The 20,008-nt window shown below is 43.3% G+C and overlaps 1 protein-coding gene across 5 annotated transcripts in view; it reads right to left on the bottom strand.

Moving 5' to 3' along the window:
* SH3D19 (SH3 domain containing 19) overlaps window positions 1-3,710 on the bottom strand; it is a 206,589-nt gene extending 202,879 nt beyond the window's left edge. For 2 of the 5 annotated variants that reach the window (XM_055276095.2, XM_055276093.2), the window contains exon 1: window positions 1,827-2,272. In XM_055276095.2, coding sequence (XP_055132070.1) covers window positions 1,827-1,938 — 112 coding nt within the window. In that variant the 5' untranslated portion in view covers window positions 1,939-2,272. Of the gene's footprint in view, window positions 1-1,444; window positions 1,794-1,826; window positions 2,273-3,640 lie in introns of those variants that run through there. The other 3 variants (XM_055276094.2, XM_055276091.2, XM_063638264.1) reach the window with 2 other exon arrangements.
* Window positions 3,711-20,008: the final 16,298 nt, after the last annotated feature.

Genomic DNA, 20,008 nt, shown 5'->3' on the forward strand with positions numbered 1-20,008 from the left:
ACAAATGCCCAAGCTTGGTAAGGAATGTGTTAGTGTCTGAAAAACATGTTAACTAATAAGGGGAAAGTGGAGCTCAGCTTGTAAAGAAATGTAAACTATTAAATAATTTCTTCTAAAAGAAATAAATCCGAAAATTGCAAGTTTAACCCTCTTACTTATCCCTTAACGTCATCCTCACACCCTTTAATGAAAAAAGGGCATATAAACGGTTAGAAAACTACAAACACCAATTACTGAATGCAAAAAGTACACAATGTCATGTCTCAGCAAAATATTATCAAAGAACCTAGAAAAGCCTTTGTCAGCCTTGAGAAATTAGGGAACTGGTGAAAACTAATTACAAAATGTCATTTCCACCAGCTTTGGAATAAATACACATATTGCAACTAAATTATAAACACACATCTGGATCACATCTAGTCTGAACTCCAAAACAGGTGTTCACTGTACAGTCTCTTGTGAGTGAAGCTTTCTGCTCAAGGTAACAGGAATCTAAGGTGGCCTACCCTGTTTAAATCCATAGGTCAGACATGGTGGTATATCTTTGTAAAGTTTTTTCATTGTACTCTTGCAAGAAACACTCACTTATATCCAGCAACTATTCATTATTTCACTAGTTCTGGGTTTACACTGAACAAAATTACCAATTATGTTCAAAACTGGTGTTCATATAGACGGCCAAATGCCTTATTTTGATGAAAAGTTGTAGTAATGAGCATGGAGAATTATTTTTATGATTCCAAGATTCTACCAAGGGCATTAAATTGACTATTTCTTCAAGATGTTCTTCTCAAGTTTTCCCTTCATCCTACTTTCTACCCTCCATTTGTTCCGCACAGATACAATATCTTCTCTATTTTTCCAACTTTCTCTTAGTGGTTAAGGGAGTCACACAGAAAAGCTTCTCCACTTCATGGAATATTCGCTATATTCCACTTTATAACGAGGCTCCCAGTGAATCGTTCTCCTCCGACTCTCTCACTTCCCTATCTCCCTTTTGTTGCCAGTCCCCCTAGGTTTGTTCTTCCCTCTTGTTTTCAGATAACTCGGATTACCCGGTTGGAACCAAACGCCAAAGAATTTCCTCTCTATTATGTTTGATTGAAAAGCCGCCCGGGAAGAGGGAAGGGGTGTGGATCTACACTTATTCACTCTTTCACTAATACGCCAAACTATTTGATCCGTGCCGCTTTTGTGTACCCAAAACACAGTATCATAAAAGTAATTATAGGCCCGAAAATGATTCTCAGCCCAAATGAATGGCTTTTTGGAATGCTATATTCTGGACTTCTCTTTGCGTGGGGGAGGGTCTCACAACTAACGAAAACAAGTCCTACAGAAAACTGGTGAGCTCGGCGACTGGGGGAGGGAGGGAGGGGGTCACAGGTCCGAAGTGCAAGGGACGCCGAAACAGGACTTGACTCAGTTATGAGCACGTGCTGACCTGGCTGCGGCGGCGCAGGCAAACCCCTCGGGAGGGGTCGTTGTCCACCGAGACGGCCACTGGCCTCTGACTCATCCAGAGATAAGTCATCAACCAGGCCACAAGTCCCAAGCCAGCAGCTCCTGGATTTAGTGTGCATGGAAAATTTGGAGTTTCAGCTGTACGACCACTAGCAGTTAAAGACGGGTCTGAATTTCCTCGGGCTCGGCCGGAAAGTGAGGATGGCGATGGAAAAGCCACCGTCCCCGAGTCTGGCCTCTGAGTTAAAGAAGCCGGTCCCATCGCGGCGCGTGAAGGAGCTGCCGCTGTGTGGGGCAGGACCCGAGCGGCCCCAGAGCGCGGAGCTCTGAGTCCCCGCCGCCCCGTCCCCCGCGCCTCTCACCTGCGGCCGAGTGGCCCGAGAGCGCACGGCCCCGGGCGCGGCGCTGGCCACCAAGTTCGCGGCGCTCGCGTAGCTCTTCCTCCTCGTCCTCCCGCCGCCGGCCCTCAGCCATGGGCGAGGCGCGGGGCGCAGCCGCGGGATGGCCAGCGAGCTGCGGCCCCCGCGCCCCAGAACGCCGGCACCCGGCGCCCCACGCCACCGCCCTCGGGCCGGGGGGAAGGCGGCTCCCGGAGAGGAGGCGTCGGCGGCGGCTATGGAAATGGCCACCTCGGCGAACTCCACCTGCAGCCCGCCGGGCAGCGGCCGGGCGCGGGCCGAGCCGATTCCCCGCCTCCTTGCGGCGTCCCGGCGGCCTCTTAATCCCTGGCCTTTCCCACTCCCACTCCCGCTCTCTTCCTCCCCCTTCCTCTTTCCCTTCCCCGCCCCCCTGAGCTCCACCGCGGATCGGGCGGGTTCGGGCCTGGCCTCGCCTCCTCAGGGAGGGGTTATCGGCCCCTAAGGCCGCCCCATAGCCACACACGCTGGAAACACCAGCTCGACCCAAACAAACGTGTACAAAATAAATAAACGGGATAGGAAGAGGCGAAAGAGGAGGTGGCCTGGCCTCTTCCTGCCTTTTCACGATATTCCAGTGTCAACAGGAAACCCATTTGTTTGACACTTAAACAAAAAGAGGAGGAGCCCTACCGGGGCCGAACTGGGAGAGATAGGACAGCTGGGAGCTGCTGAACTTTGGAACAAACTTGGCTTGGAGTTGGGTCGAGCCTCTGCGATGCACACTTTTTTCTTTCCCTCTCTTTTCGCTCTTAAAAATCTAGCCTTGCTGGAGCACAGAGGATTTTTAGGGCAGTGAAACTACTATGCGTATGATTCTGTAATGGCGGATGCCTTTGTCCAAGCCCATAGAATGTACAAAACCAAGCGTGAACCCCAATGTAAACTATAGACTTTGGGGGATTATGAGGTGTCAATGTAGGTTCATCAGTTGTAGGAACTGTGGCACTCCGGTGGGGGGTGTTGATAATGGGGGAGGCTATGCATGTGTGGGAGCAGGGGGGTACATGAGAAATCTGTGTACCTTTAGCTCAATTTTGCTGTGAACCTAAAACTGTTCTTAAAAAATAGTCTAATAAGACCGGGCGCGGTGGTTCACGCCTGTAATCCCAGCACTTTAGGAGGTCGAGGCGGGCAGATCACGAGGTCAGGATATCGAGACCATCCTGGCTAACACGGTGAAACCCCGTCTTTACTAAAAATACAAAAAAAAAAAAATTAGCCAGGCGTGGTGGCGGGCGCCTGTAGTCCCAGCTACTCGGGAGGCTGAGGCAGGAGATTGGTGTAAACCCAGGAGGTGGTGATTGCAGTGAGCGGAGATCGCACCACTGCACTCCAGCCTGGGCGACACAGCGAGAGTCCGTCTCAAAAAAAAAAAAAGTCTAATAAAAATGTTTAATAATAAATCAAGCCTCACTGTATTCCAGTTCATTTAGGGCTAGGATATGGCTACAATTCCTAGAAGAACAGGAAGAAAATGTGTTAAAGAGACCCATACGTGATTATTTGTAGAGACGCAACTATGGGAAGTGGAGAGAGCACTGGCTCTGGAGTCAGAAACCGTAATTTGAAGCACTTAGCTGCGTGAGCTACCCCTAAGAAAGTTTTTCAAAGCTGGAAAGAACCGTGTAACCAAAGTTGTGTGTACCTGCACGATACACATCTTAGGTTCAGTAGGTGCACGTACCTGCTTTCACACAGAGAGGAACAGATTCTGGAATTTCACCAAAAGATACCCAAGTAGCAGGCAGAAATATTACCTGGACATGAAACGTCAGGAAATTCCTGAGTGCGATGAACAGGCCTTTATCTTTGGCGTCTTGCTCTATTTCTGAGCGATTACTGAGAGCTCCTAATGTTCAGCAGGTAGGAGAGAAAAAGAAACGGAGAAAAGGGTCACTGAAAATAGAATTGCCTGTCACACCTGAGTGCTGTTTCTTTGCCTTTTCAATAGTGGCTGTTGCCACCTGAGAAAATCTTTCCGCTTTTAAGCAGATAAGAACCACAATCGATTCTGTGGAATTGAGGTCAAATCCACAAGTTAAAACTTTATTACTGCATAAGTGATTAAATAAGTAGACACTTAGAGAACTGGAAATTAAGCCAACAACAACAAAACAAAGGTTCTGGACCTTTAGGGTTGTTTTAAATGTTTGATAAGTGAAACCTTATTTGTCACTTCCCTTCAAGGATGAATAATTTAGAAATCCCTACCTTGACCAACAGTACCATTTCATTAAGCCATTGGAGTCAGTTTCTACTGTCATTGAGTCTTAATTTTTTTTTTTTTTTTTTTTTTGAGACTAGAGTCTCACTCTATTGCCGAGGCTGGAGTGCAGTGGCGTGATCTCGGCTCACTGCAACCTACGCCTGCTGGGTTCAAGGGATTCTCCTATCTCAGCCTCCCGAGTAGTTGGGATTACAGGCATGCACCACCACGCCCGGCTAATTTTTGTATTTTTAGTAGAGACAGGGTTTTACCACGTTGGCCAAGCTGGTCTCAAACTCCTGACTTCGTGATCTACCCGCCTCAGCCTCCCACAGTGCTGGATTACAGGCGTGAGCCACTGAGCCCAGCCATTGAGTCTTAATTTGGAAAGGCCTGAAAATTGTTCTGGGTTTCCCAGCCAATTAGAGCTTTGGGAATCCACATTTTTGTGGTGGGTGGGTGGTGCATGCCCAAGCCCACTCTACAATTAACAAACATTTATGGTAACTGTTGTGTGCCAAGTACCACGCTAGGTGCTGTGGGGAGACTCAAAAGAAGGAAAGAAATATCCATTATCAGATCTTATGGTAGGTGCTTTTCACGTATGTCTTCTCATTGCAAAAGAGCAAAACATGTTCCCTGTCCTCCAATGAGAAAGGAAGGTCTATCCAGCTTACACAAAACAAGACAAAACTTGGTAAGTTCTTCAATAAAGATATAACTCTGGACAGGGTGCCAACAGGGAAGGAATTGTCTTTACAACTGGATATCCAAATGCATACGAATGAATTTGAGCCCCATCTCATTCCATATGCAAAAGTTAACTCAAAATGGATCATAGACCTAAATGCAAGAACTAGACCTATAAAACTCTTCAAAGAAAACATAGGATTAGATCTCTGTGACCTTGGTTTAAAAAATAATTTTTTAGATATGATATCAAAATACATAAATATCAGAAGAAAAAATAAATTGGACTTAGCAAAGTTTAAAACTTTCGTGTTTTAAAGGACACAATAAAGTGAAAAGACAGAAGGGGAGAACATACTTTCAAATCATATATCTAATAAGGACCTTATATTCAGAACATATAAAAAACAACAATAGTTGTTTAAAAACCCAATTAGGCCAGGTACAGTGGCTCACGTCTGTAATCCTAGCACTTTGGGAGGCTGAGGCGGGTGGATCACCTGAGGTCAGGAGTTCCAGGCCTGCCTGGCCAACCATGGCCAACATGGTGAAACCCCCATCTCTACTAAAAATACAAAAAATTAGCCAGGCACGGTGACGCATGCCTGTAATCCCAGCTACTCGGGAGGCTGAGGTAGGAGAATCACTCAAACCCAGGAGGCAGAGGTTGCAGTGAGCTGAGATCCCGCCATTGCACTCCAGCCTGGGCAACAAGAGTGAAACTCTGTCTCAAAAAAAAAAAGATGAACTTTGAAAACATTATGCCAAGTTAAAGAAGCCAGAGACAAAAGATTCCTATGATCTTGTTTATATGAAATGTCCAGAATAGGCTAATCCATGGAAACAAAATGTAGGTAAGTGGTTGCCAGGGGAGGGGAGAAAGGGGAGTGATGGCCAGTGGGTATAAGGTTTCTTTTTGAGGTGATCAGAATATCCTAAAATCAGAAGTGGTGGTGGTTGCACAAATTTGTAAATATACTAAGGGATACATTTTTGGTACATGAATTATATCTCAATAAAGCTGTTTTTTAAAAAGATATAACTAGCTCACTGCAAAAGCACAGAAAACAAACCAGGGAGAGGACTGCACTCTGAAGTCATCATATTGAGGAAGAGAAACCAGATAGAAGTTACAAGCCAGAACAATGTAATCATATGAAAGCAAACCAAAGGTGCGGCCAACTAGTAACTAAATAAACATGCTCAAACATCCTACCCACCCAAGTGACACAACAAGAGCCAAACCCATAGAAGGAAAGTGATAAGAAACTTGGAATGAAAATTCACATCCTAAGAGTAAAACAAGATTCACCCTCAAAGCTTGAAGGTATAAAAATTTTTTGTAAGAGATATTGAAAAAGGGCCCCCATTTTAAAGGACAATGTTCTTGGTTTCTCACTTTAGATATATAATCTTACCTGAAGCAAAATGGTCTGCAAATAGAACACTACAAAAAATAAGAATATACTATATAAATATATATGTGGTGCAGTGTTTAGCAAATAGAAGCACAATAAATATTTGTTTAATGACTGAATGAATATAATTCCAATTTTCTCTTGCTGAATCACCAGAAGGCATGAGTCTCAAGGCTTTTAACTTAAAAAGTAACTACCTGGAGTTAAAAGTTTTCAGTTGAAGACTTCAATGGAGAAATAAGAAGGAAGGACAGGGATATACAATGGATTTTAAAACTACAGCATCTCCAAAGTTTTAGCTCTTCACATTACAGAATTTTAAGATATATTAAAGTAGGAGAGTGAGTCCATGAGTGGTTATTATATTATTCTCCATATTTTCTATTTGCTTTTAATTTTTCATTTTAAAAAAAAAGCAGGCTGGATTCCATGGCTCACACCTGTAATCCCAATGCTTTGGGAGGACAAGGTGGAAGGATTGCTTAAGGGCAGGAGTTCAAGGCCAGACTAGGCAACATAGTGAGACCCCATCTCTATTTAAAAAAGAAAAAATTAGTTGGGCCTGAAGACATGTGCTTGTAGTCCCAGCTACTCAGGAGGCTGAGTTGGGAGACTGACTGCTTCAGCCCAGGAGTTGGAGGCTGCAATGAGCTATAATTATGCCACTGCACTCCAGCCTGGGTGACAGACTGAGAACCTATATTAAAAATAAAAATAAAAATAAATGAAAAGCTAAAAGTACAGTATAATAGATTGAGATAGCTATAGTTTCTGTTTGTCCAGTGCTTTTTGTCCATAGTTTCTGTTTGTCCACTATAGTTCTGTCTGTCCACTTTAGGAAATTCTCCCTGTGGCACATTATTGCAAAACTGTTCCAAAATCTTTATGCCTCCCTCTATTTATACATTTCTAATGTAGATTTGCATCTTCTTCATCAAGAAGTGGTTCCAAATTCCAGCTACTCAGGAGGCTGAGGCAGGAGGATCACTTGAGCCCAGGAGTTTGAGGCTGCAGTGAGCTATGATTGTACCACTGCACTCTAGCCTAAGTAGCTGAGTGAGACCCTGACTCTAAAAAGTAAACACAAAAAAATAGGGTTCCCTGTACCCATGAAGCCGAGCTAGCCCTGGGATTTGCTTTGGCCAAATAGAATATGGCAGAAAAGACAGTGTGTGAATTCCAAGTCTAGACCTCAAGAGGCCTTGTTTGCTTCAGTTTGTTCTCTTGGATGATGTATTAGTCTGTTCTCTCACATTGCTATAAGGAACTACTGAGACTGGATAATTTATAAGAAAAGAGGTTTAATTGACTCACAGTTCTGCAGGCTGTACAGGAAGCATGGCTGGGGAGGCCCCAGGAAACTTAAAATCATGGCAGAAGGTGAAGGGGAAGCAAGTATATCTTCACATGGCCAGCAGGAGAGGGAGATAGAGAAAGAGACAGAGAGAGAGAGAGAGAGAGAGAGAGATGGATGAAGAGGGAAGTGCTACACACTTTCAAACAACCAAATCTCATGAGAACTCACTATCACGAGAATAGCAAGGGGGAAATCTGTCCCCATGATCCAATCACCTCCCACCAGGTCCTTCCCCCAACATTGGGGATTACAATTTAACACGAGATTTGGGTGGGACACAGAGCCAAACCATATCAGATGCCTTCTACCACCATGTGGCCAAGCCAACGTGAGCCAACTAAAGAATGCAATACTACGTGAAGGAAAGGCCAGTTGTCCCAGTGGAGGCCATTTAGACCAGCATCCAGCCAACCAACCCCCAAACATGTGAAAGAACCCAGTTAAGATCAACAGACATGCTTATCTAATCAACAAATGATCACAGACACCTGAGTGACCCAACTAAGACTAAAACCACTGCCACCTGGCCTGTAAACCTATAGGTTGGTAAGAAGTGCTTACTGTTTTATATCAGTGAGGTTTTGCGATTGTTTGCTATGCAGCATGTGCTGGTTTGGGATTCTCCAGGAATCAGTGGGCTGAAAGAGAGTTCTAGTACAAAAGTTTAGAGGGTAACACCTGTGAAAGGAGCAAGGGAGACAGAAAGATTGGTCAAGGGGAACTGTCATACCACTATGCAGACCTGACAAAGCCTCCGCTAGTCCAACAGGAAGCTCTAGAATAAAGATCAGAATTCCACTTTTAATGTAAATGCGTGGGCCCTTGAATCACCACCTTGCTGAGTCATTGACTTAGACTGCATGAAAGCTGAGGCAGACACTGTGGGAGACACAAAGAGATGTGCCACTCAAATCTCCCTCCAACAAAGCCTTGCTGCCCAGGTATGCTGGATATGGTATGCTATGTCGGTATGCTGACAGTCCCTAGCTTCAGTGTCTGCCTCAGCTGTCATGCAGATCTATTCCTTGTATCATGCAAATCTACTTTTCCATACATGTTCAGGGAATAGCTCAGGTTACCCTCCATCACTGCAGTTGGTCTCAGGGCCTCCAGTATAGTCTCCCTTCTCCACACTTCATCTAAATTCCTCTTGCCCCCCAGCCACCACCTCTGCTGGTCTTGGTGGCTTATCTAGTGGTATGACTCAAACATTCATTATTGAGTTTTCTTAGCCCCTAGTGATCATATCCTTCTCAGGTGGGAGTTGCTTCACTTGTCTGTTCACAGTTATGATCTATCAAGGGAGAACCAACAACCAAGAAGCACCCAAATGGGTCATCTTGAGTTCCACGCATATGTCTCCTGTTCCCATTGTGTAAGATCAGTCTTACCTCCCACTGTTGATCACAGTTATTATTTCTGCCAAGATGGTCAGTCTTCTTACCTGCTGGCCCCTAGCCACAAGAAACTCAGTGCCCAGATGGCATCCATAGTTTGTAATCAACTGGACCTTTGCTGCGTCCTCTGGTGAGCATGTGCCCCTGCTGGCAACAGGACCTCTAACCCTATGGAGCCCCGGAAGCAAGACGTCCCAGTAGGCCATTGGGAGTGATTGTAACTGCAGCCAATCCTGGGTCCATCCCTCTGATCCCAGATTTATAGATTCTGATTGGAGATATAGCACCATGTAAAGTTCTCTGATACAATGTGTATACTGCATTCTGGAAGATTAAGCTCCATATTCTCCGGGTATTGTCTCTGACTTTGCACTTCATTTATGCCTTCAGCAGGAATACACATATATAAACTAGAGGTAAGAAGTATAACATATAAAACATTTTTTTTTTTTTTGAGATGGAATCTCGCTTTGTTGCCCAGGCTGGAGTGCAGTGGCACGATCTTGGCTCACTGCAACCTCCGCTTCCCAGGTTCAAGCGATTCTCCTGCCTCACCCTCCTGAGTAGCTGGGACTACGGGCACACGCCACCATGGCCTGCTGATTTTTGTATTTTTAGTAGAGACAGAGTTTCACCATGTTGGACAGGCTGGTCTCCAACTCCTGACCTCATAATCCTCCCATCTCGGCTTCCCAAAGTGCTGGGATTACAGGCGTGAGCCAGCACACCCAGCCAAAACTTTTTAAAGTAAGTGTTATTTCACCCATCAAAAACAAATCTATAAAGCATGTGAACATAAATTCTAAACTTCTCAAAGTTACATTCATAAAACAAGTTATTATTAATCCTTACCCTCAAATAAAAATGAAGCCTATATTGCAAAATCAAGACCAGGGCTCTTAAGACCTGTAGCTTCAGGTTCGAAATATAATAAAACACCTGCAAGTGTCAAAAATGAGGGAGCATTTCCTTACTCCTTCATTTTGAAGTTATTCAGACTCATCTAAAAAAGAAAATGTTAATGACACATCTGAAAAAAAAAAGTTAATGGTTTACATAGTGACCTAGAGCTTCTAATGTTCTTAGAAAGTCATGTCAGGTCAAGTTTTAATCCTTTTCCTTCACTATTTTTCTTTCTTTCTCTTTATTCCTGTCCATCTTTTAACTTCAAGATTTTCCCCTTTCTTCTTCCCTTCCTTTCAGTTTGCCTTTACCGCTTTCTCTTTATGCCTCCTTGGCACTCTGGTTTTCTTAACTGCTGTCTGCCTCAATTTCTTCATCTGTAAAATGAGGATAATAACAATACCTATCTCACAAGAAAATAGTAAAGATTAAAATGAGTTAATATACTGTACTGGTTTGCTGAGGCTGCCATAGCAAAGTACCACTAACTGAGTGGCTTAAACAACTGATATTTATTGTCTCATAGTTCTGGAGACTACACGTCCAAGATCAACGTGCTGGGAGGGTCCTGTTCCCTCTGAAGGTTCTGGGGAAGGATCTGTTCCAGGCTTCTCTTCTGGTAGGTCCTTGGCTTTTGGCAGCATAACTCAAATCTTCACATGACGTTCTCCCTGCATGCTTGTCTCTGCACCCAAATTTCCCGTTTATATAGACACCAGTCATATGGGACTAGGGCTCCACCCTATTTCAGTATGACTTTATCCTAAATAATCACATCGGCAGCAACCCTATACCAAATAGGGTCACCTTCTGAGGTACTGGGACATTAACATAGGAATATTGGGGGAACAAAATTCAACTCATGATATATACATAAATCCCTTAGAACAGCTCCTGGCATATAAAAGCACCATGTAAGTATTTTCTATTTATTGAATACATCCTGTACATGCAGCCCTGTGTGAGATACTAAAGATATAACAGTTAATAGACACAGATCTGTCCTTAAGATCTACCATGGATACGATCCATGGTAGATGTAGGGTGACCAATCATCCCAGTTTGCCCAGGACTGATGTATGTTTGGGACGTTTTGAGACACAAGACTTTCAGTGCTAACTCCATAAAAGGCCCAGGTAAACCAGGCCAAGTCATTCACCTCAGAGGTGAACAAGATAAGGAGGATATACACTCTTAGAGGGAACACAGAAGAGGCACTGTGGCAAAAACTTCTAGTTTCCCCCAGTATCTGTTAACTCCTTGGCATTTGGCGGTCAAGAATAGAGATGACATTCTCCAGTGTCCCATGGCATTATGCACGGCCATATGATTATGTTCTGGCCAGTAGGAAATGGTACATATGACTTTACAGGAATGTATTGAAGGGAAGAGGCATTCCTTTTTTAGCCCTTTCCTCTGTTGACTAGAATTTGGATGTAATGGCTGGAACCAGAGCAGTCATCTTGGATCACAAGAAGGCCAAATGTTGAGAAACTGAAAAAAGACTGGACTCTTGATGATTATGGAGAAGGCATATCTGCTATGGATCTCATACTTCTAGACTTCATTTATGGGGGAAAAAAAGAAACTTCTACTTTTTAAAGATATGGTTATTTGGGGTTTTCTGTTACATACTTAATATAATTCAAACTAATACAGACATTAAATTCTATTTTAAACAGTCATGAAGGGAGCTAAGAGAGAAAGAAAGTGTACCAAACAATAGAAACCGTGTATGTCACGCTTGCAACAAAAAGAGAATCTGGGCCGGTTGTAGTGGCTCACGCCTGTAATCCCAACACTTTGGGAGGCCGACGCAGGCAGATCACAAGGTCAGGAGATCAAGACCATCCTGGCCAACCTGGTGAAACCCCATCTCTACTAAAATACAAAACATTAGCCGGGAGTAGTGGCGCACGCCTGTAGTCCCAGCTACATGGGAGACTGAGGCAGGGGAATCGCTTGAACCTGGGAGGCGGAGGTTGCAGTGAGCCGAGATTGCGCCACTGCACTTCAGCCTGGCGACAGAGCAAGACTCTGTCTTAAAAAAAAAAAAAAAGTCTAGAATAACTTTTGATCTTATAAAGTGGACTAAATTATTACAAAATATCTCTAATGAATTGAGAGAAATCTCCAAGGGCCAAAAATAAATAAGGAGCTAAACCCGAGTGTCAATATTAGTTGGTACACAGATGATGCCATTCTAAGTGTTTTACAAAGCTCAACTCACTTAATCCTAACAAAAATTCCATGAGGTAGATACTGTTTGTATTGTCATCTTACAGAAAAGGAAACTGACATAAGAGTTATAGAGATGCAATGATAAGGTACAATGAATATCCAACCAGAATTCTAGAATGGAAAAGAGAAAAGAACTGAGGAAAGGCAACATTTGAAAAGATAATGACTGAAAATTGTCCAGAATTAATAAATGTCATGAATCTTCAGATAAATGAAGTGCGACGAATCCCAATTTGGTCTCTAACATAATACTAATACGAAACACAATAGCTAAACTTATTCAATACTTAAGAGTTAGGTACTATTTTAAGTACATTACATAAATTATATCATTTAATCTTCACAACAACTTTAAGAGATAGTTCCTGGGATTATTCCCACTTTGCAGAAAAGGAAACTGAGGCACAGAGAAGTCAAGTAACCCTCCTAAGGACACAGAGCCTGCAAACAATAGAGCTGGATTCAAACTCGGACAATTTGATCCCAAAGAAGGCACTTTTCACGTCATTTCTTTGCAAAATCTCCTCTAGGGGAGAGCAATGAGTTTGGGATATTTAAGTGGAGCAGACCAAATGGCAATTAAAGGTATAGGTCTTTTCATTGTCCAATAGAACTTCCTGTGATGATAGCAATGCTGTATATCTGTGTTGTCTAATGTGGTAGCAAGGAACACATTGACTATTGGACACTTGAGATGTGGCTAGTGCAGCTGAAGTGCTAAATTTTAAATTTTATTTATTTTTAATTAATTAAAATTTAAATTTAAATCCCAACATGTGACTGATGGCTACCATTTGGACAGCACAGGTTCAGAGCTAATGCAGAAATCCAGTGTGAAGGCAAGGTTAATTCATTACTCCTCTTGACCTCATACTGAAATAGCTGGGTGCCTCCCAATTTTAGGTGAGAAAAACTAATAAACTAAAGTTTCTTCTTAAGCAAGGAATAGTCAAAAAATTACCTTTGAATAGCTTTTTATTTATTTATTTTTTTGAGATGGAGTCTTGCTCTGTTGCCCAGGCTGGAGTGCACTGGCACTATCTTGGCTCACTGCAACCTCTACCTCCTGGGTTCAAGGGATTCTCCTGCCTCAGCCTCCTGAGTAGCTGGGATTACAGGTGTGTGCAACCATGCCTGGCTAATTTTTGTATTTTTAGTAGAGACAGGGTTTCATCATGTTGGCCAGGCTGTGGTCTCAAATTCTTGACCTCAAGTAGTCTGCCCGCCTCAGCCTCCCAAGGTGCTGAGATTACAGGCATGAGCCACTGAACCTGGCCCCTTGAATAGCTTTTAATTGCCTATAAAGAACTGTATATATATTTTGTTTATGCCACCATGTCAGGTAATGTGTATGTGTAGTGTATGTAGGAAGGTTTAGAATTAGGAAAGATAAAGGGAAATCTGCAAAGGCGTGAAAAGAAGTGTCCAGTGAGGTGGGAGAACCAAAAAAGGAGGCTTTTCATTAGGCAAAGTGAAGAATGTGTTACAAGAAGAGAGTGCATTCTGTCAGATATTGCTGATAGCTTATTGAATGGGATAATCAAGGTAGGGTTATTGTTCATGCTTTTTAAATTAGTGTTCTCTCCTTTCTTTTCCTCTAGTACATATAGTAGAATACAGACAAGTTAAATGCATATATCATATGAACACATGATAAATACATATGTATACATGTGTACATATACACTGTAAACTTCCTCGAGGTATAAAACATTGTATTAGTTTTCTATTGCCTCATATGAAATTACTACAAATTTAGCAGCTTAATACAGCATCCACTTATTAGCTCACAGTTCTGCCTAGGCTGGGTCAAATAGGTTTCTGGTTAGGGTCTCACAAAGCCAAAATCAAGGTGTGGCCTAAGGCAGGCTCTTATCTGGACGTTCTGGAGAATAATCTGTTTCCACGCTCATTTAAGTTGCTGGCAGAATTCACTTCTTCATGGTCGTGGGACTGAAGTTACCATTTTCTTGCTGGCTCTCAGCTCCTGGCAGCCACTGTTGGGTTCTTTCCACATGGCCCCTCCATCTTCAAGTCAGTAACGGTACACTGAATCCTTCTTGTGCTTTGAATCCCGGCTTTGTCTTCTGCAACCATCTAGAGAAAATTCTCTGCTTTTAAAGGGTTCATATGTGTATGTTAGGCCCATCCAAAATAATCTTCACACAACATAACATAATTGTAGTGGGGATATCTCATTATATTCTCAGGTTCCACCCACAGTCAGAAGGATGAGGATTGTTGGGGATCATTTTAGAACTCCATCTACCACAAACATTATCTCATCTACCTTCAAAATTTGTCAGTTGAGAAAGTTCTTCAACCTAAGAAATTTCCTAAACAGACTGCTTTCTGAATTCATAATGTCTTAAAAATCAGTGAAATACAATTATACAAAGTCTGTATTTAAAAGCCAGCTGAGATTTGTTGAACTCCTGTTATGGATTAGGTACTGTCTGAGGCACCGGGGATACGGAAGTGAATAAAGCAGACATAGCTCCTAATGGCTCCTCCTTACTACTCTATCTTTGACTCCTTGTTTGCTTTGTCTCCCATTTCAATCAGACTTCAACCTCAAATGCCTTCAAGGACCAAGATAATGTAACTGAGCAAGACAATGAGGAACTGGGAAGATCAGGTGAATGGGAGAGCTGACGCCCATTTAAAAAGGGCAGCGGCAAGTCAGTTGCTGCAGGAATGTGGAACTAGTTTTTTCATTTCAATTTTCTTTCTTTCTTTTTTTTTTTTTAGAGACAGGGTCTTGATTTGTTGCTCAGGTTGGAGGGCAGTGGCATGATCATAGCTCACTGAAGCCTTGAGCTCCTGGGCTTAAGTGATCCTCCCACCTCTGCCTCCCAAGGTATTGGGATTACAGGTGTGAACCACCACACCTGGCCTGGGACCAGTCTTGACAAGAATTCTGGTGATGACAGCAGAATTCAACAGAGTATGCAAAGCAACAGGTTACAAAAGGGTTCTTGGGGCCAATGCAAATAAGTCTATTAGCAGATATCCTGCCCCAAAAAGTGCCATGAGAGAAAAAAAGAGAAAAGTGCTGTACTGGGAAATAATAGGGGCACGCAGGTATCAGACAGTAGCCAGAGGAGCTGAAACACAGAGATGCCTGAACTGGACACCACACAGAGCGCTGAGCAATAAAGCAAGGTATTGCCTGTTATGTATTCAGAGAAAATGAGGGCTTTTGGGTTCATGCTTAGGAATGCTGAGGTTGGCCTTGCTGGGGGTTCTCTACTTTATGGCCTTGTCTTTCCTGCTTCCCTGAATGGAAGAGCTGCCAAACAGGACCACTAGCCAGTCTCTGTGCTGACCTACAAAAACTCCAACACCAGCCAGGAGCGGTGGCTCATGCCTGTAATCCTAGCACTATGGGAGGCCAAGGCAGGCAGATCACAAGGTCAGGAGATTGAGACCATCCTGGCCAACGTAGTGAAACCCCGTCTCTACTAAAAATACAAAAATTAACTGGGCATGGTGGCGCACGCCTGTATTCCCAGCTACTCGGAAGGCTGAGGCAGGAGAATCGCTTGAACTCGGGAGGTGGAAGTTGCAGTGAGCCGAGATCTTGCCACTGCACTCCAGCCTGGCAACAGAGAGAGATTCCGTCTCAAAAAAAAAAAAAACCCAAAAAACAAAAACAAAAAACACCAACACCAGTGCTCAGCCCTCAGCCTGGAGCACCATCCTGCTCTGCTCCACTAGTAAACATCCTCCACATCTTCCTGGCTCAATTAGAGACTCTGCCTTCCTTAGTAAGCATCTCCTGAACCCCCTCTTCTCCCCAACCTAAATCCTGTTTCTCCTCTTTAGCCCCTATGCCACTTTCTACCTCCCCTTGTGAACATTTCACACTTGTCTAGTATAATTGTCCGTAGATGCATGTCATTCACCAAAATATTACCAAGTGCTCTATACCTCCAGAAAAGAAAAATTACTAATCTTACTCTATGCGTTACATCTTAGTATTACATCTTACCATCTTTCATATTAATATTCTATGCCCTTGCTACAAAGTGTGGTCCATGGACCAGCAGCGTCAGCATTACCTGACAGCTTACTTAAATTCAGAATATCAGCTCCACCCCAGACCCCTTGCATCAGACTTTACATTTTAATAAGATCCCCAGGTGATTCACATGCACAGTAAACTTTGAGAAGCATTGTTCTATGCACTCACCAGTGCAAACCTATTGCAATGTAATGATAAAAATGTCTAACTTGAACCCTTTGGTATAATTTTCTGGTATTATCAGACTGTAAACTCCACCAGTGCAGGGACTGTGTTTGCCTTTATCATGACTGCATTCTTAGTGCCTGACACCAAGCTAGGTACAGAGTAAATCCTCAATAAACGCTGATTAAATAAGTAAATAATATTGGCAGAAAACATGTACGTTTTTATTATGGGAACAAGAAGATATGCTATTAAAATGACCTCTTTTGGCTGGGCACAGTGGCTCATGCCTGTAATCCCAGCACCTTGAAAGGCTGAGGCGGGTGGATCACTTGAGATCAGGAGTTCAAGACTAGCCTTACCAACATGGTGAAACTGTCTCTACTAAAAATGCAAAAATTAGCCAGGAGTGGTGGTGCACGCCTATAATCCCAGCTACTCGGGAGCCTGAAGCAGGAGAATGGCTTGAACCCAGGAGTCGGAGGGTGCAGTGAGCCGAGATTCTGTCACTGCAATGCAGCCTGGGTGACACAGCAAGACTCTGCATGAAAAAAAAGAAAAAAAAAAGACCTCTTTTGGTTTGCTTTCATCTAAGTTGTACTTTAAAATATATCAGATCAAATAGGTATTGATAATGTTCTTGAATTGTTCTTAATTGAAACTCAATGCTAATGCATTTTCTGTTACATTAAAATCAATGCCAAATGTATTATTTAAAAAGCTAGGTGGAAATAATATTCTTCTTCCCCCAGTAGAGTACAAAGAGCATCCTGCTCCTTCACTTTAAATCATATGATGTTTTCAACGGTGTAATAGAGATCAAAGGTAAATTTTCTATTTATTTATATTTCTCAAAATAAAGAGGCCATAGGATGATGAAAGTAAATGTCCTCATTTGTAAGCAATCCAGCAATCTGGGGAAAAGAGTGAGTGGGTCTTCTTTAAGGACTTGTTCAATTTCAACATAATTTTCTGAACCTTCTGTTTGAATTGGTGTTTATTCGCAAAACTTGTTATGTATGGAATCTTGATTACTGTGCTTGCCTCTAATTTTGCTTCTGAAAGACAAACATTTTTGCTTACCTTTGCTTATGTAGTGTCTCCATAGTAATTGTCAGAACTCTTCCTCAGCAACAAACCCACCACATTGACCTTCGCAAGACCAAAAATGTCTTACACAGAGCTTGTCTTATTCTGTGCATTCCAAAGGGAATGTTCAGCTTCAGCAATTCTTAGAGCTAAATATCATGAGCAAAGTAGTGGGACTGACACATTTTACGAGGGTTAGTACTTGGAGGCCCTTCATAGCCTGGCCATGACCAGCATCCGCTGCCCACTGGTCCCCTCCCTACCCTCTGCTTGTCCCTGTCCTCATCACAGCCTTCTCTTTAATGTCTCCACCTGGGCTAAGATAGCAGGAATGAAGAGAAAAGATGGACTTTGGACAAACTCAGGTTTACTTCCTCTTCCTGTGATTTTAACTGCTCTGAACTGTTTATTGATCAGTAAAGTAAGAGACAGCAATATCTAGGCCAGGTGCGGTGGCTCACACGTGTATTCCCAGCACTTTAGGAGGCCGAGGTGGGCAGATCACCTGAGGTGAGGAATGCGAGACTAACCTGGCTAACATGGTGAAACCCTGTTTCTACTAAAAATACAAAAAATTAGACTGGCATGGTGGCATGTGCTTGTAATCCCAGCTACTCGGGAGGCTGAGGCAGGAGAATTGCTTGAACCCAGGAGGTGGAGGTTTCAGTGAGCCAAGATCGCGCCATTGTACTCCAGCCTGGGCAAAAAGAGAGAAACTCAGTCTCAAAAAACAAAAAAAAGAAAAAAGAAAGAAATTGCAACATCTAGCATTCAGAGCTGTTGTAAGGACTAAGTGAAGTAATAATGGTTAGCATTTAATGGGCACTTATGTTAGATGATTGTACCAAATGCCCAATATTTGGAATGCTTTTTTTTTTTTGAAATGGAGTCTCACTCTGTTGCCCAGGCTGGAGTGCAATGGTGTGATCTTGGCTCACTGCAACCTCCACCTCCCGGGTTCAAGCCATTCTCCTGCCTCAGCCCCACAATCAGCTGGGACTATAGGCATGCACCACCATGCCCAACTAATTTTTGTATTTTTAATAGAGATGGGGTTTCACCATGTTGGCCAGGCTGGTCTCGAACTCCTGACCTCAAGTGGTGGCTCACTCCTGTAATCCCAGCACTTTGGGAGGCCAAGGCAGGAGGATCACTTGAGTCCAGGAGTTTGAGACCTGCCTGGGCAACATGGCGAGACCCTGTCACTACATAATAAAAGAATTTTTTTTTTGAGACGGAGTTTCACTCTTTGGCCCAGGCTGGAGTGCGATGGTGTGATCTCTGCTCACTGCAACCTCTGCCTCCTGGGTTCAAATGATTCTCCTGCCTCAGCCTCCTGAGTAGCTGGGATTACAGGTGCCTGCCACCATTACCAGCTATTTTTTGTATTTTTAGTAGAGACAGGGTTTCACCATGTTGGCCAGGCTGATCTCAAACTCCTGACCTTGTGATCCGCCTGCCTTGGCATCCCAAAGTGCTGGGATTGCAGGTGTGAGCCACCGTGCCCAGCTCAAAATAAAAAAATTTTAAAAATTAGCTGGGCATAGCATTGCATGCCTTTGATCCTAGCTACTTGGGAGGCTGAGTCAGGAGGATCACTTGAGCCCAGGAGGTCAAAGCTGCAGTGAGCTATGTTGGTGCCACTGCACTTCAGCTTGGGCAACAGAGCAAGACCCTGTCTCAAAAATAGACATAAATAAATAAATAATAAATAAAGCCTATAAATTATTTTTAAATAAAAAATTAGAATAATATGAACATAATAGCTTTAAAGTAGACGACAGGCTCTATAATAATTACATCCAGCAAATATTTATTTACTGTCTATTCTGTGCTAGGCTTGGTGCTAGGTAGTGGAGTCATGTAAATGGAAGACCTTGTCCCTTTAGGGGATTTCAGTCCCATGCGAAACAGAGAGATAAAGAGATAATTTCCAATTCACTGTGACAGGCTCAGGTATGCACAGAGGAAGCACATCTAATCCAGGCTGAGAAGCAGCTGTGGCTAGGGCAGGGAATTCTTGCTGGAGGAGGTTCTGCCTGAACTGAGTCTTAAAAACAAGCGGGCATTAACCAGGCAAAGAAGAGAGGAGGGTCTAAGAGATTTCCAGGCATGATCAAAATAGAAAGTTATGAACACAGTATTCAGAGACTTACAAATAGTGGAATATTGCTGTGGCCAGAAGAAAAGGATTGTACGGGCAACAGGTGAAGCTGGTGAGATAAGCAGAGGTGAAATTACAAATAGTCTGTGTGTGTACCACACCAAGAGACCCATTGACGGGGCATAAAGATCCATGGAAGGGTTTTTTGGGTTTTTTTGTTTGTTTGTTTTTGTTTTTTGAGATGGAGTCTCGCTCTGTTGCCCAGGCTGGAATGCAGTGGCGCAATCTTGGCTTGCTGCAACCTCCGCCTCCTGGGTTCAAGCGATTCTCCTGCCTCAGCCTGCTGAGTAGCTGAGATTATAGGCATGTGCCACCACGCCTGGCTAATTTTTGTATTTTTAGTAGAGACGGGGTTTCACCATGTTGGTCAGGCTAGTCTCAAACTTGTGACCTTGTGATCCACCTGACTCAACCTCCCAAAGTGCTGGGATTACAGGTGTGAGCCACCATACCCGGCCTTCCACGGAA

This window comes from Symphalangus syndactylus, chromosome 4 (genome assembly GCF_028878055.3).
Source record: "Symphalangus syndactylus isolate Jambi chromosome 4, NHGRI_mSymSyn1-v2.1_pri, whole genome shotgun sequence".
Classification (NCBI taxonomy): Eukaryota; Metazoa; Chordata; class Mammalia; order Primates; family Hylobatidae; genus Symphalangus; species Symphalangus syndactylus.